Source organism: Mustela erminea, chromosome 12, assembly GCF_009829155.1.
Source record: "Mustela erminea isolate mMusErm1 chromosome 12, mMusErm1.Pri, whole genome shotgun sequence".
Lineage (NCBI taxonomy): Eukaryota > Metazoa > Chordata > Mammalia > Carnivora > Mustelidae > Mustela > Mustela erminea.
In genome coordinates, this window is record NC_045625.1 from 7,695,828 (window position 1) to 7,711,366 (window position 15,539).

The 15,539-nt window shown below is 50.0% G+C and overlaps 1 protein-coding gene and 1 long non-coding RNA gene across 5 annotated transcripts in view; one reads left to right on the top strand and one right to left on the bottom strand.

Moving 5' to 3' along the window:
* The window catches only part of STXBP1 (syntaxin binding protein 1), a 73,035-nt gene extending 70,962 nt beyond the window's left edge, over positions 1-2,073 (bottom strand). For 2 of the 3 annotated variants that reach the window (XM_032306936.1, XM_032306934.1), the window contains exon 1: positions 1,831-2,073. In XM_032306936.1, coding sequence (XP_032162827.1) covers positions 1,831-1,867 — 37 coding nt within the window. In that variant the 5' untranslated portion in view covers positions 1,868-2,073. The remainder of the gene's footprint in view (positions 1-1,830) is intronic. The other variant, XM_032306935.1, reaches the window with a different exon arrangement.
* LOC116570193 lies at positions 747-15,044 on the top strand. 2 transcript variants are annotated; one of them, XR_004277312.1, is made up of 4 exons: positions 747-1,115; positions 4,509-4,672; positions 5,808-5,924; positions 13,455-15,044. It is a non-coding gene; the product is annotated as an uncharacterized LOC116570193 (long non-coding RNA). The 2 variants fall into 2 exon arrangements; XR_004277313.1 differs by having other exon boundaries at positions 4,509-4,667.
* The last annotated feature ends 495 nt before the right edge of the window (positions 15,045-15,539 follow it).

Sequence of the window (15,539 nt, forward strand, 5' to 3'; positions counted from 1 at the left end):
TTTTTACTAATGTTGCAAGGAAATGGACATCAGGTTTTAAAAAATTAATTAACACTGATTTTGGCAAGTCATTTAACTGCTACAAGCCTCCATTTCTTTCCCACAGGTAAAATGACATTAGAGGATCCCTCATGGGTCCTTCCAGCCCTAAACGCCCTGATTCTAAGAAAATAGAAGGTAAATGATTCAGAAACTTTACTGCATGAGGAAGGCAGGTGTTATGGTGGGCACTTTTTAAAACTTGCTTGTTTGGGCTTCATTTTTATGACAATGCTCATCTGATGCAATAATTCAGGAAACGTTGTACAAGTGGGAATATTTCCTATATGTCAACAGAAAACCCGGGAAAGGAAAACAGTTGTGATGCTCAAAAGGAAAGCTACACAGCTAAAAACGTTTGATGAAAGAGCGCTATAATAATAGAATCACCAAAAAGGAAACGGTCATTTCCACCACTTTTATTCTATTTCCTTTCTTATCCTCTCCTGCAGAGAGAAGCCCAGTTTTAATTTTTTCCAAAATCCGAAAGAGGCAGCAAAAGCCAAAGAAATCCTTGCACGTTTTTTTTTTAAATAAAAGAAATCGACAAAATATTTAAGAGGCACTAGGTGTCCACACCTATCATCAATCTTCCTTAGCACCGAGGACGCCGTTTCCAAATATTATCACCAGCAGCCCTCACTCCACTGCAGCCGACACTCATCACCATCCATTTTTTTTTAAAAATCCATTTACGCTGAGCCTTTCATCCAAACGCATCAACAACCATTTCCTCCCTGCAGCCGCGGTTTGGACTGCCCGGAACGTCCAGCCAAGCCGGGGTTGAGTCCTGCCAACAGGGAGACTGCAGACTGCGGTGCTGGGCAGGGGCAGGGCCGCTCCTGCCGCCGCACGCCAAAGCTTTCCGCCTCCTCCCGAGTGATTTAAGAGGGTTCGGGACCCAGATAAGACCCCGCCCTTGCAGCCACGACCCCGGAACGGGAGGAGGAGAGAGGCGGCCTCGGCTCAGCAGAGCCAAGCCTTTGGAAAAACAGGCTGCTCCTCCCCAGCGACCAGCAGCGGCCCGGGCTGGGCGAGCGGCGCGTCGCTGCCGGTGCGCGCCGAGCGGCTCCCAGGTGGGTCTCCGCAGCCGGGGACCGCGGCTCGGGCTCCCGGAGGGGGTGGGGGTGGCGGCGCGGGCCGCGATCTCGCTCGTCACGATTCACCAAGCAGAGTGGGAAAGAGGGAGGGACTGGAGGCAGAAAACGGAACGGAATCAGGGAGCTCGGGGAATAAAGAAGGCAAGGAAGGGGAGAGGGGAAGGGGGAGAAGGTGATGGGAATGAAGAATGGGGGTGCACGGGAGGGTGAGGAGTGCAGAAGGGGAGGGTAATGGGCTGCGGGGGATAAAGGCGAGGTGGAAGGGAGGGATGGGTGCTGGGGTTCGTGAAGGGGGAGGAAGAAGGAATGGCGTGAAGGGGGATGGGGTGAGGGGGAGAGAAATGGAGGTGAGGAGAGAGCGATGGGATGGTCAGGAGGGAAGAGCGGGATGGGGATGCAGGGGAGAGATGGGTGAAGGAGGAGGGGGTGAAGAGGGACGGGGTGGGATGCAGGGGGAGGAATGCGGGACGGGGAGAGCGGGGGAAGCAGGGAAGCGGGCGCCGGCCGCAGGAGGCCGGGAGGGACTTCCCTGCGAAGAGGGCGGCGCCGGAATAACGGGACCCTCCCAGCCCCGAGCCCCCGGCCGGGCGGGGCGAGCAGCCAGCGCGGAGGCCGGGGCGCCGCGGGCAGGTACGGCGCCCCTCTCCTGCCGGGCAGCCCGCGCCCGCGGGAGGACCCCGACTCCACTTACTCTCTCCGACCACGGCTTTGAGGCCAATGGGAGCCATCGCGCTGCGCGAGTCTCCGGGCTCCCAGTCTCCTCAGGCGACACCCGCGGACACGACTACCTCCCCGGGTCGGCGCGCTCTGCCGGCCGCAGCCCTCCGCTCCGCAGCCGCGCTCGGGCTCGACTGACGCGCGGACTCGCCGCGGAGGCGCGGCGCGAGCCAGAGCGAGGCTGCCGACCTGCCGGCGCGCGCGCGCGGGCGGGGCCGGCCAGGGGCGGGGCCTTGTGCCAGCCGTCAGCGTCACCCGCCCGCCTCCGCCAATCGCACTGCGGCCCGGGAGCTCGGCCCCGCCCTCCGAGATGCGGCTGGACGCGAGGCGGTCCCTGGCTGGCGCGAAAGCCGCGCCCTCCCCCTCACCTCACGCGCCGCGCGCACCCTGCCAGTCGCGCGCTCCGGGGGCGCAGGGTCCTAAAGTCCCCTCCGCCCGCCTCTGCACCTGGCCACAGGCTAGTGACAAGCTCCCTCTTCCTGAAACCACGTTATGTCCTGTCTTTCCCGTTTCTGGGAATCCTCCATTTTTCGCCTGCCCGCACAAGGAACTCAGAGACTCCTCACCACAAAACAACTGGAGGTTTATCGACATCATCTCTGCCTGGGTACCTGGATCCACATACACACCGTTCACTGAGCTCTTACGGGCCAGGCTCCACGCTAAGCGCTTTACTGCATCATCTCATTAAATCCTCACAGTAATTAAGAATTGTTTTTAATCTCCATTTTCAGATGCAAAAAAAATACCCGAGGCTCAGAGAATTGAGCACTAGAGTTCCTCTCAGACTGTGTAACATTCATTAGCAAATATTGAGTGGTCTCCCACTACTGTATGCAAGCTACTATTCTGGGCATTGGAGCTACAACCCTGTACTAGGCAGACTCGATTGGAGAATCTGGGCACTCAAAAGGCTAGAAATTTCCAAGACCCAACTCTGATAGGAATATGCTGTAGGACAACTCGGGTCTCAGCATCTCCTTACAGGAGTCCACATTACCAAAGTGGTCCCGAGTCAGTTTTTGGTGGACTTTTTTTTTTTTTTAACATTTTATTTATTTATTAGACAGAAGGAGAGAAAGAGAGAACACAAGCAGAGGGTGTGACAGGCAGAGGGAGAGGGAAGCAGGATCCCATGCCCTGGGATCATGACCTGAGCTGAAGGCAGCCGCTTAACCCACTGAGCCACCCAGGGGTTACCCCTTTGATGGACTTTCTTTATTGATGGGGGAGGTTCCTTTTGAAATATGGCACAGAACTTACCTCTGGCTTCAAAGAAAAGCAAATAAGTGGAGACCATTAAAAAATCAGAAAAGACAGGAGAGCTAGAAGTCATAAAATCAGTGAATACGCATTAAATTTTTAGAATAACTCTGTGAGCTAAGTCCTCTTTTCTTAATATTATTAAGAAATGTAATAATATTTACAGATTTTTTTAAAAATTGAGAGGGACACCTGCGTGGCTCCGTGGGTTAAGCCTCTGCCTTTGGCTCAGGTCATGATCTCAGGGCCCTGGGATCAAGCCCCTCATCGGTCCCTCCGCTCAGCGGGGAGCCTGCTTCCGCCCCACCCCACCCCATCTGCCTACTTGTGATCTCTCTCTCTCTGTCAAATAAATAAATAAAATATTTCTAAAAATTGAGATTCGGAGAGGCTAAGAGCTTTGTTAGTAAGTAACAAAGGAAAGATCCAGTTCCAGAATCTGAATTCTGAATCATTATTTTACACCAAACAGTTAAAGCAGCTGAGGCCCGTAGGAGGGCTTTCCAAAGGTCACACACAGTAAGGAATGGCAGAACCAGCATGAGAGTTCACATGTGCCAGTTCAGCTACCAGCACCAGGGCAGGAAGATTTGACCATCTTCTTGTCCCCACCCCAATCCACACCAACAGAACTTTCACGTGGCTTCACATGTCTATCATTTCATGTCTGGGTTCTGCCTTTTACCCAAGGAAGGTATTGATCCTCTCAGGGTGCATTTGGGAAAGGAGAAGATAATTTGTAAATGTGAGGGAACTTGTCATGCTGCATGCTCCACCCCTTAGCCAGCCAAGACTGTCCTCAAGGAGCCAGTATTCTGGCTGAGAAGGCAGCAAGAATCAAGGAGTCAGACAGCATTGAGTGACTGTGCTAATAAGTGCTGAAGCAGGACAGGGGCTGTGAGAGTAACAGAGCACTTGACCCAGTGGACCTGGGGAAGTACAGTCAGGGCAGGCTTCCTGAGATGAGTAAAAGGTAGCAAGAGAGCCTGGGAGAGTGTCAGATATACAAACAGGAAAAGGCAGATATACAGAAAATGCCAAGACCAAGTGCCAGGAATTTGGCTTTTCCAGGAACAGAGAGGGCCAGTGTGGCTGGAGGGGAGTCTGAGGGGCAGGATAGAGAGGGAAGACCCCAGGGGTAGGCCTCACTGCAAGGCTCTAGGACATTTTGGTAACCTGGAATCTGTGTGGGGACTTCCTCAAAGGTCACAGGCTAATAAAATATAGCAGCTTGTTATTTTCTGCAGAGGGGAGGACAAAAAAAGAAATCTTTTCCTGTGGATGTGTACCTGAGATGTTCACTACGGAGGGCAAAAATCAGAACGGGTGTTATTCTAAATAGAATGGTTGAAAAAGCAAGTGGGGTGACAGACTGTGAACTCACCCCAGAACCCCTGACTCTGGAGTGGCGGATTGGAATCCTCCTGGATGTGGAATCCAAGACTGGCTTGAGACCTCCTGACATCTCTGAGCTTTGGCTTCCACATCTGTGGAACAAGGACAATAGAGCTTCCTGGCCTCAGAGGAGACTGCGAGATGACCTACAAGGTCAGGTAAAAGCCTCCCCGCCCCCCCCCCCCCCCGCCCCGTCATCACGCCTATCACCCTTTACTCTGTATTCTTTATTTGCATACACGTTTGATACACCCCAGCCACCAGGCAAGGGGCCCTCATGAATTTTCATTGAATTCTCACTACAGCCCCAAGAGGTCAATGCTATTATTATTTAATTTTCCTGGTGCGCAGGGAGGTCAAGTCACTTGCCCAAGGTCACATGGCTCTAAGCGCAGACCCGGGACTCGCGCTCTGACTTTCTGATGCCCAGGGGAGCACATCCACGCCCAGGCGCAGCCCCAGTGCCCTGACCCTCTCTTCAGAGAGGTCTGGCTGTGTGGATTGCTAGCTCGGAGCATATCAACAACCAGAACCTGTACGTCCTGGGAATCCTTATAGGCGAGCCCTCTGCCCCGCGCCCAGCCCAGCCAGAGCGCGGGGCGGGGCTGTGGCCGCAGGATGCGCTGGGCTGGTCCGCTGCCGGGCAGGTGCGTTTGCAGCTGCGCATGCGCGGCCTGCAGCCTCTGCAGAGCCCTGGTGCGGACCAGCTGCTGGGGGTAAGAAGAGTTCTGCGATTTACGCACCGGTCATGTGACGGCGGGGAGCTCGGTTGTAGCTGGGCGGGTGCACCTCCTGGAGACAGGCAGGTGGAGGCGGGTGGGGGATGGATGCAGAGCGAAGCAGGGAGAAACTGGAGGTCTGAGCGTAAGGGCGGTGAGCAGCGTAGAGGGACCAAGAGAGGGGAGAGAGGGACAGACGAGCCAGAGTCGGCAGTGGGGCTGACCAAGTTGAGACAGAAGCAACCGGTATAGTAGTTGTTGCCACCAAACCTGACACAGTGGACCCACTGGCTTGGGTCCCCTGCACACCTTCTCCCACAGTCTCGGGCTTGCACCTAACTCCTGCGCTTTAAAGCCGCATCATCAACTGCATGTTTCCATGTTCACCTCCACCTCTTCCCATGGCCACTGGACCTTTAGATTCCGCTACATTCTTTTAGAAGCAGTTTCTAAAGAATTCAACAAGATAGTATTTATAAGATTATTTACCTAGTACTGGGTACCTAGTAAGGATTAGCTATTAACACCATTAAAAATAACATGATGCTGTGTCCTGCCTTTATTGCTGCTGTAGGTTCTTGGCAGAGAATGACAAAGTAATTGTCTCCATCACAGCCACCCACAGTCCCCAAACCTACAAAGAGCTGCTGGGCCTGGAGTCCTTGAGTTTGGAACATCCTTGCCCCCAAAAGTGAGTTAACAGATTTTTGTATTTGAGGTCAGAATATGATATTCGGAAGGCTTTGTTTTCAAAGTCTAGGCCAGGGTCTCAAGTTCAAAGGACTGTAGAGGCCATGGGGTGGTGAGTAACAACCACAGATGTGGTCAACAGCAGACTACATGCCTTGCCCAGAGGGGCAGTCCTTACTCAGTTCCAATCATGGAAACTGTTTTCCATGCAGCAGCCGAGGATCTCGATGGTAAGAATTGTGACCTCTCCCAATGGTTAAGTATTGCTATGGACTAAAAATAATTTTTTAAAATATTTTATTTATTTATTTGACAGACAGAGATCACAAGTGGGCAGGAGGCAGGCAGAGAGAGAGGAGGAAGCAGGCTCTCCGCGGAGCAGAGAGCCCGATGCGGGGCTCGATCCCAGGACCCTGGGATCATGACCCGAGCGGAAAGCAGAGGCTTTAACCCACTGAGCCACCCAGGCGCCCAAAAATATTTTTTTAGTAACCCCGCCATTGGTCAAACAAAACACATCTGAGGGCTGCATCCAGCCTTCAAGGCACCTGGATGCAGAACTCTGGGGGACCAAAGGGAAAATTTGGATTTCCCCATTCAGCAGGTTTCCAGAGAGGCCCTGACTTTTACCCCACTCCCACAGAGCCCCATTGTGGGCAGGGCTCTGGACAGGCATAATGGGAGTGTGAATGCCTGGCATCAACCACCAAAACATTTCCCACTCAGCCTTGAGAACCAGGACAGAGTCCCTTTGCTCAGCCTGGCTCTGGGGCAGAGAGTAGGGCGAGCCACTTTCAAATGGACTAGTGAACACTGTAGTGGAAGCCTCTGCAGACAGCTGATGTGGGCAGTTCCGATTTGCCTGGACTGTGAAAATCCCAGGAATAAGGAAAGAGCTATCCCCAAGTGCCAGATACTAGAAGTCCCTGTGACCTTAGCCAGTATGGGCTTAAAACTGGATTTGTTTTGTTTGTTTTTTAAAGATTTTTATTATTTGACAGAGACAGAGTGAGAGTGAGCACAAGCAGGGGGAGAAGCAGGCAGAGGGAGAGGAAGGAGTGGACTCCCTACAAGGCAAGGAGCCTGAGGAGGGGTTCGATCCCAGGACCCCAGGATCACAACCCAAGCTGAAAGCAGACACTCAACCGACCAAGCTATCCAGGCGTCCCCTTAAAGCTGGTTTTATTTGATTTAGAAAAATAAAGAAATATGGTGTTTTTGCACTGTAGATACCAGAGAACAATTTGTGTCTTTTATACTTTACATTAAATTGTTATAAGAACCCAGAGGAAGCAATTTTCATTCCAACTGGGTAAATAGTTTTGTTTAGACGTGTTTTGCTTCTGGCCAGTTTGGCTAGAAAGATTCATGGAAGAAGTAGCTGTTGAGCTGAGCCCAGAAGCTGAGAAGAGAGAGATCAAATCAATCAAAAAAAGAGCATAGAGGTGTCTGGGTGGCTCAGTCGGTTAAGCATCTGCCTCCAGTGTAGGCATGATCTTGAGGTGGGGAGCTGGGATGGAGTTCTGCAACTGCTTCTGTGCTCAGTGGGGAGCCTGCTTTTTCCTCACCCTGTGCCATCCCCCACCTCCACCACCCCCAACCCCCACCCCCGAGCTTGTGCTCTCTGGCTCTCTCTGTCAAATAAATAAATAAAATCTTTTTTTTTTTTTTTAAGATTCCATTCATTTATTTGACAGACAGAGATCACAAGTACGCAGAGAGGCAGGCAGAGAGATAGAGGGAAGCAGGCTCCCCGCTGAGCAGAGAGCCTGATGCGGGACTCGATCCCAGGACCCTGGGATCATGACCTGAGCTGAAGGCAGAGGCTTTAACCCACTGAGCCACCCAGGCGCCCCAATAAATAAAATCTTAAAAAAAAAAAAAAAGAAAGAAAGCATAGACCCATGGTTCCTAAACTGTATGCTAAGGTACCCTGAGGTGCCACAGCGAATTAACAAGAGCATAGTAAAATATTTTAAATTTTGAAGAGGAACAATGATATCATCTGTTGGACACTGAAAACTGGTAGCTGGGATTAGTTCACAATTTCAAACGTCAGACGTTCCTACATTCCTTTCTGTGACATTATATCTTTCTAAAGCTAAGTTTTCATCAATTGATATGACAAGAAGCAAATAAATCATGCAAATCAATGTGGAACAGGAAATGAGAGAGTCAATGCCTGGTGTGATTCCAAGGTCTGAGAAGATGCATATATACCATTAGTAAGCAATGGTGGTTACTTAAGAATTTTTTTTTTTTTAAGATTTTATTTATTTATCGGGGGGGGGGGGGGGAGAGAGCAAGCACAGGCAGACAGAATGGCAGGCAGAGGCAGAGGGAGAAGCAGGCTCCCTGCTGAACAAGGAACCCGATGTGGGACTCGATCCCAGGACGCTGGGATCATGACCTGAGCCGAAGGCAGCTGCTTAACCAACTGAGCCACCCAGGCGTCCCAAGAATTATTTTAAAATATCAGGGCGCCTGGGTAGCTCAGTCAGTCGTTGGGCATTTGCCTTTGGCTCAGATCATGATCCTAGGGTCCTGGGATAGAGCCCCACATCTGGCTCCCCACTCAGTGGGAAGCCTGCTTCTCTCTCTCCCACTCCCACTCCCCCTGCCTGTGTTCTTGCTCTTGCTGTGTCTTTCTCTGTTTAAATATATAAAAATCTTAAAAAAAAAAAAAAGAATTATTTTAAAATATCTTTTCTTTCAACTTATAGGTATTATTTTTCTTTCCTTTTTTTTAAGATTTTATTTATTTGACAGAGAGAGAGAGATCACAAATAGGCGGGGGGGGGGGGGACAGGCTCCCCGCTGAGCAGAGAGCCCGATGAGGGGCTCCATCCAGGACCCTGAGATCATGACCCAAGCCAAAGGCAGAGGCTTAACCCACTGAGCCACCCAGGCACCCCTCCTTTTTTTTTTAAAGATTCATTTATTTATTTAAGTCATCGCTACACCCAGTGTGGGGCTCAAACTCATGACCCTGAGATCAAGAGCTACACACTCTCCTGATTGAGCCAGCCAGGCTCCCCTTATTTTTTCAAATGGCTATTAAGTTGTACGGACAGGTTGTTTGGTCCTAACTACTTACTAAACAAAGCCGATAGGTATTTCTTTTGGTCTGAGACGCTAGAGAAAAAATGACAGACACAGAGACTGCCATGCTTGGCACCTCTGGCATAAGCCAAGTGTGGTGGTGGTCACCAATGCAGCAATATTTACTGAGCACCTACAACGCACCAGACAGCATCCCAGACACTGGAGAGGCAGCAGTGAATAGGAAAAAGTATTTCTCATTGGTTATGAAGCTGACATCCTAGAGGGAAAAACACAAGTTAAAAAATTACATAGTGCGTAAGTGCTGTGACAAAAATGGTAGGGTCATCAGGAGTAGGCCTGGGGAAAGGCAGGAGATAGTTTTGCACTTTATTTATTTTATTTTCCTATTATTTTCTAAGTGGGCTCCATGCCCAGAGTGAGTCCCAAAACGGGGTTAAACTCACAACTGGGAGTGAGATCAAGGCCTGAGCCAGCGGACACTTAACTAACTTAGCCTCCCAGGCGTGCCTCGTTTTGCATTTTAAAGGGGAGGGACAAGCAGGCTGGGCTTCAACGAGAAGCCCTTGAAGATGAGCTCAAAAGTCAGAAGCCAGGGATGACTGGGTGGCTCAGTTGGTTAAGCCTCTGCTTTTGGCTCAGGTCATTTAATCTCTAAAATTAAAAAAAAAAAAAAAGCCAGAAGCCAGATCCGGTGTCCTTGTCAGCACATATAGGCTATAGATGACACCAGCAATAGTGACTGCGATGACCCAGGTGCTTAGGGTTGGTTGTGTGAAGGACATGGGGAAACACTCAATTTAAAGCTGAGCAGAGGGGCGCCTGGGTGGCTCAGTGGGTTAAGCTGCTGCCTTCGGCTCAGGTCATGATCTCAGGGTCCTGGGATCGAGTCCCGCATTGGGCTCTCTGCTCAGCAGGGAGCCTGCTTCCCTCTCTCTCTCTCTGCCTGCCTCTCCGTCTACTTGTGATTTCTCTCTGTCAAATAAATAAATAAAATCTTAGAAAAAAAAAAAAAAAAAAAAAAGGCTGAGCAGAAGGAGGGGACACCAGAAGGAGGCAGGAAGGAAATGGCCAGAAAAGTACAAGGGAGCCAGTGGGTGCACGAAGATGGACTAGCAGGACAGAGAGGTGAACCGCAGATCAGGATCAAAGCACTTTTTTGAATAGGGGGGAACCTCTCTTTTTTAAAAACAAAATCTTAAAAAAAACAAAAAAAACTAAAAAGTAAAAGAAATAAAAATAAAAAATTTAAAACCACATCAAATCAATAAAGCCAATTCCCATGTGCCCCCTCCCCCCTAAAAAAGATCAGTTAGTTTTGCTTCAGAATTGTGTTTGTTGATAGAAAAACAGATCTGGTTATATAACATGGAATCCTTCTCCACCTGAAACCCGGCTAAAGTAATAGCAGGGGAATCGTAAAAAGTTTAAATCTATAAGGACACAAAGAACAGGGGCATCTGAATGGCTCAGTCAGTAGAACATGGGACTCTTGATCTCAAGGACATGAGTTTGAACCCTACGTTGGGCATGGAGCCTACTTAAAAAAAAATTGCAAAATAAATAAATAAATAAAAGGACACAACAGAGAAAAGAGGGAATGGGAGATGAGAGATAATGACAGAACTCTGGAAGATGAACAGCATGTGGCTGAGGGTTAATGATTGCATAGAGAAGAGGAGGTGGAAACATGATTCTTCACAAAAAGAGACCGGACGCAGCCACAGAACCTTGGAGGAAGCGCAGGAGTCATTGGGATCAGGTACTTCAGAAGGTGGGAGGGAAGGGTAGGGCAGAATAAACAAAGGACATGTAAGGAAAAGGAGCAATTCTGAGGCCAGGTCCCTGCCCTCCGTCTGCAGAGCCCGGTGACTGCCCCTCCCCCAGCAGAATAGCGATGAGAAGGAGCAGGAGAAGGAGGAAGACCTCAAGGTCAACAGAAGCATGTGTGGGACATGCTATGTGTCAATCACTATTCCAAGCTCTTTACATGTACTGATCCATTTCACCGTAATGGCCACCTATGAGTTCTTTACTATCATTCTCCCCGTTTTATAGATGAGGAAGCCCAAGTGCTTATAGCCAACAAGAGAAAGGGCCAGGATCCCCACCGTGCCATGTGCGAGGCGAGGGTGGATATGGGAACGCAGTGCTCTGTGGTTTTCAAGTATGGAAGTGACATTTATTTATTTATCCATTTAACATTTAATACATATTCATCAGGTGTCTGTGGTGCGCTGGGCCCTCTGCCAGGGGCTGAGCACTCCAGGGTGAGTTTGTAGACAAACACCTCAGGGGTGAGGCAGGCCAGGAACAGGGAGCCAGCAAGGCCTGATGAGGGGCACCCAGTCCAGCCAGGGATCTGGAAGGAATTTTGGGAAAGGCAAAGTTGACACTGAGGCTCAGGAGTTTGCGTGGGAAAAGGGGGTGAGGGTGTTGGGGCGTATCCTAAACAGAGCCAGCAGCATGGATGAAGAGGGCCCAGTAACCCATCTGTGGCCATGTTGGCACAGCCCATTTAGCAGCCCAGAGGAGGCTGGAGCAGAGGGGAAGGCACCAAGGGAGGCTAGGGCCATAGTTCAGGTCAGAACTGTGGAGTCTCTGGGATTCTTCTGGGGTGGGCACAGCAGGGAATGGACATAGTTGAGGTGAATCAAAATAGCACCTTCCCCTTCCTGGGTGCCCTTGTTTACCAAATGCTTCAAGCACAATATCTCATCTAATCTCCCTCGAGAGACAGCCAAGTGGGTATGATGATTTACATGCTTTACAGATGCAGAGCCTGGGACTCAGCACATCCTGGGGCGCACAGCCAATTCTTGGCTGAAGCAGGCATATCTGAGCCCAAAGCCCGAACTCTTAATCACACAGTTCTCTTGCACCTCCAGATTTTGGAGCTTCTTTGAGCCAGACACAGAAGGAGAACTGATTCCATGCATGTAAAGCTTCAAGAACCATCCACTCCGTGATGATAGAGCTCAGGATAATGACTATTGTATGGGAATGGAGGGCAAGGACATTGACTGGGAAGAGAACCGAGAGGGCCCCTGGGGCTCTGGGAATGTTCTGGGTCTTATGTCTTGATCTGGGTGGTGGTCACGAGGGTGCATATTTGTGTAAGATTTCACCAGGCTGTTCGCTTAATTGTGTGTTTTGTTGGATATATGTTATACTTCAGTTTTTATTTTTTTAAAGGATTTTTAAAGATTTATTTATTTGACAGAGAGAGAGATCACAGGTAGGCAGAGAGAGAGGAGGGAAGCAGACTCCCCACTGAGCAGAGAGCCCGATGTGGGGCTCCATCCCAGGACCTTGAGATCATGACCTGAGCTGAAGGCAGAGGCTTAACCCACTGAGCCACCCCAGGTACCCCTATTTTTTTAAAGGATTTTTAGAAAAATTTTATTTATTTATTTGAGAGAGAGCACGTACAAGCTAGGGGGAGGGAGAGGGACAAGCAGACTCCACACTGAGCATGGAGCCCAATGCAGGGTTCGAACCCACGACCCTGAGATCATGACCTGAGCAGAAATCAAAGAGTCGGACACCCAACTAACTGAGCCACCCAGGCACCCCACTTCAATTTGTAAAGATTTTTTTTTTTTTTAAGTAATCTCCACTCAGTGTGGGACTTGAACTCACGACCCAAGATCAAGAGTCACACGTTCTTCCAACTAGAAGGCACCCCATGTTCTACTTCAATTTTTTTTTAAAACAGGGCTTCCTGGAGCAAGTGCCATTTGAAGTGAAATGGAATCATTTTGGTTGATTATTATAATTCAATATAAACCAATAAAAACCAATAAACAAATATAATCCAATGTAAACCAATTGCTTATGGCATTTCAGGCCTACTATTTACCGAGTGCTTGTGATATGTCAGGTGCTGTGCTAACTGCTCTGCAGGTTATTATTTTGTTTAATCCTTACAGTGCTCCCGGGGAGAGAAATATTATCTTGCCCATTTTACAGATGAGAAAATGGAGATTTTAAGAATGAAGTGACTTGGGGCGCCTGGGTGGCTCAGTCGGTTGAGCAGCTGCCTTTGGCTCACGATCCCAGGGTCTTGGGATCGAGCCCTGCATGGGGCTCCCTGCTCCACGGGGAGCCTGCTCCTCCCTCTCCTTCTGCCATTCCCCCTACTTGTACTCTCTCTCCCTCTGTCAAATAAATAAATAAAATCTTAAAAAAAAAAAAAAAAAAGAATGAAGTGATTTGTGTGGGTCACACAGGAAGTGACTTAGCTGGAATGGCAGCCCAGGTTTGTCTGATCTCCCCAAGTCCATGCTCTTGGCAACACCTGCTCCCACCTCCCCGGTGGGAAGGGGTGGGCCTTAGGTTACACAGGACGAAGCAGGAGAAACCAGAGAAGGTTCTGAGCACACTGGAGGTTCTGTGAAGCTGGGCCCCTTTCAAGGCTCCATACCTCGTTTCATTTTTGTAATTGTGTTTTGTCTTTCTTAAACAGAGCCCACCCCCACCCCCCATATTGTCGAAGCTTCGGGAGTCTACCTGAAGAGGTAGAGGGAGGATGGCTGCTCTACCCGGAAAAGCTCGAGTGTTACCTAGCAATACCTTAACCCCAGCTCCAGCTCACAACAGGGCACCCTGGGGCTCTCGTCACACGCCACCCCCCCACCACCAGTGCCTTCGAAAGCAGACCCTGAAAATCTCTCATAGACTAAAAAAAGCAGGGATGCCCGCCCCCCCCAGCTCAGATTAAACACAGGCTGTCTTTCCCGGCCCTCCAGCTTCCTGCCTCCTCTCCACGCCCCTCCTCCCCCCCCTCCCCTCTTTGTCTACTGTCTTTCCACCTCCGCTTCTCCCCACTCACCCCTCTCCCTGACAGCAGCCGCCTTGCCACCTTACCCCACAGAGAGTCAGGGCCCAGAGCCCTCCCCACTCTGCTTCAGACCCAGCATGACTCTCCACTCTGCCTTGTGGAATGGCCCAGGCCCTGAACTTTTTCCCTCTGGGTATCCGATTCCTTCCCTCCCATTGATGCATAACCTGGGCCCTGGGCTCCTTGTCTAGAGTCACATTGGGTGCCTCCTGCTGTCTTATGAGTCAGGAAGCAGGTAGCCAAGGGGGTCCCTCTGGGGGACCTGGCTCCCCTCCTTACCAACTAGACACCCGGGAGGGGTTTTGGGGACCTGTCACTGGGCAAGCAGGTGAGGCAGGTTTGGGGGTCCTGAGTCTGATTGTCCACAAGCTCAGGGCTTACTGCCCAGACCTTTGGGGCATCCCCATGTGGGGTTCCTGGTAGGGTCTTCTTGACCCCCTACTCCCTCCCTCTCTTCCTTCTAGGCAGCGACCCTTCCCCTAGCTGTTGATAAGCCCCTCAAACACATCACAGCCACACCCTGTATGCAGGAGGAGCTGTTTGAGCAGATGTTTCATATACAAAACAACAATAGTCATTATTTTGTTGAATGGATCGCCAACAACCGAAGCCATCTGTTTTCTTCAACAACCTACCCTAAGCCTAAAAATGCCTGCCGCCTCCCATGCCAAAAACACGACCACCCAAGAGCTGTCTGAGCATATCTATAAGTAGTTCTCTGCCCGGATCCACTGCAAGGCTACAAATAGTCCCTGACACCCCCAACCTTCCCTCTGATGGGGCCTCATGAAGGAAGAGACAGAGCTTTACATTCTGCACTATGGGTTATGGCTTGCTTTCTCCCCCGCCCCCACCCTTGGTGTTTTCTTTGCTTAAACAAACAAACAGACACACCTATTTTACTCTGAAGATGAATCTCTTGCCATCTACAGATTTACTACCAGACCCATATCTAGCTTCCCACCCCCCTACTGCTGACCCAACTTCTGAAGCTCATGCTGAAAGAGCGCCCATCTCCACATCCTCTGCTACCCCCGTGCCCATCACCATTCCTGAATCCTGCGTTTTCCCCTCTGACTGCAGCAGAGAAATCCTGGAAAGATGTCGTTGGACTACGTGTATTTTTTTTTCCCTTCACTTTTTATTACACAAGTAAGACAGTATACCTCTATTATTAAAAATATCTCAAAAAGGGGGGCACCTGGGTGGCTCAGTGGGTTAAAGCCTCTGCCTTCGGCTCAGGTCATGATCCCAGGGTCCTGGGATCAAGTCCCCACATCGGGCTTTCTGCTCAGCAGGGAGCCTGCTTCCTCCTCTCTCTCTGCCTGCTTCTCTGCCTGCTTGTGATCTCCATCTGTCAAATAAATAAATAAAATCTTTAAAAGAAAAAAATCTCAAAAAGGAAATAAAAAGAATTCTTTATGCTAAACCCCGTGGGACACAGTTAAAGTTGTACTCAGATGCACGTTAGCATGCACGTTAGTCTGAAAAGCTTTTATTGGGGCACCTGAGTGGCTCAGTTGTTAAACATCTGCCTTCCCGCTCAGGTCATGATCCCAGGGTCCTGGGATCGAACCCCTGAATCAGGCTCTCTCCCTCTCCCACCCTGCTTGTGTTCCCTCTCTCACTGTGTCTCTCTCTGTCAAATAAATAAATAAAATCTTAAATGCTCTTACTTATAAAAGACTCAAAGTAAAAGAATCAAGGACT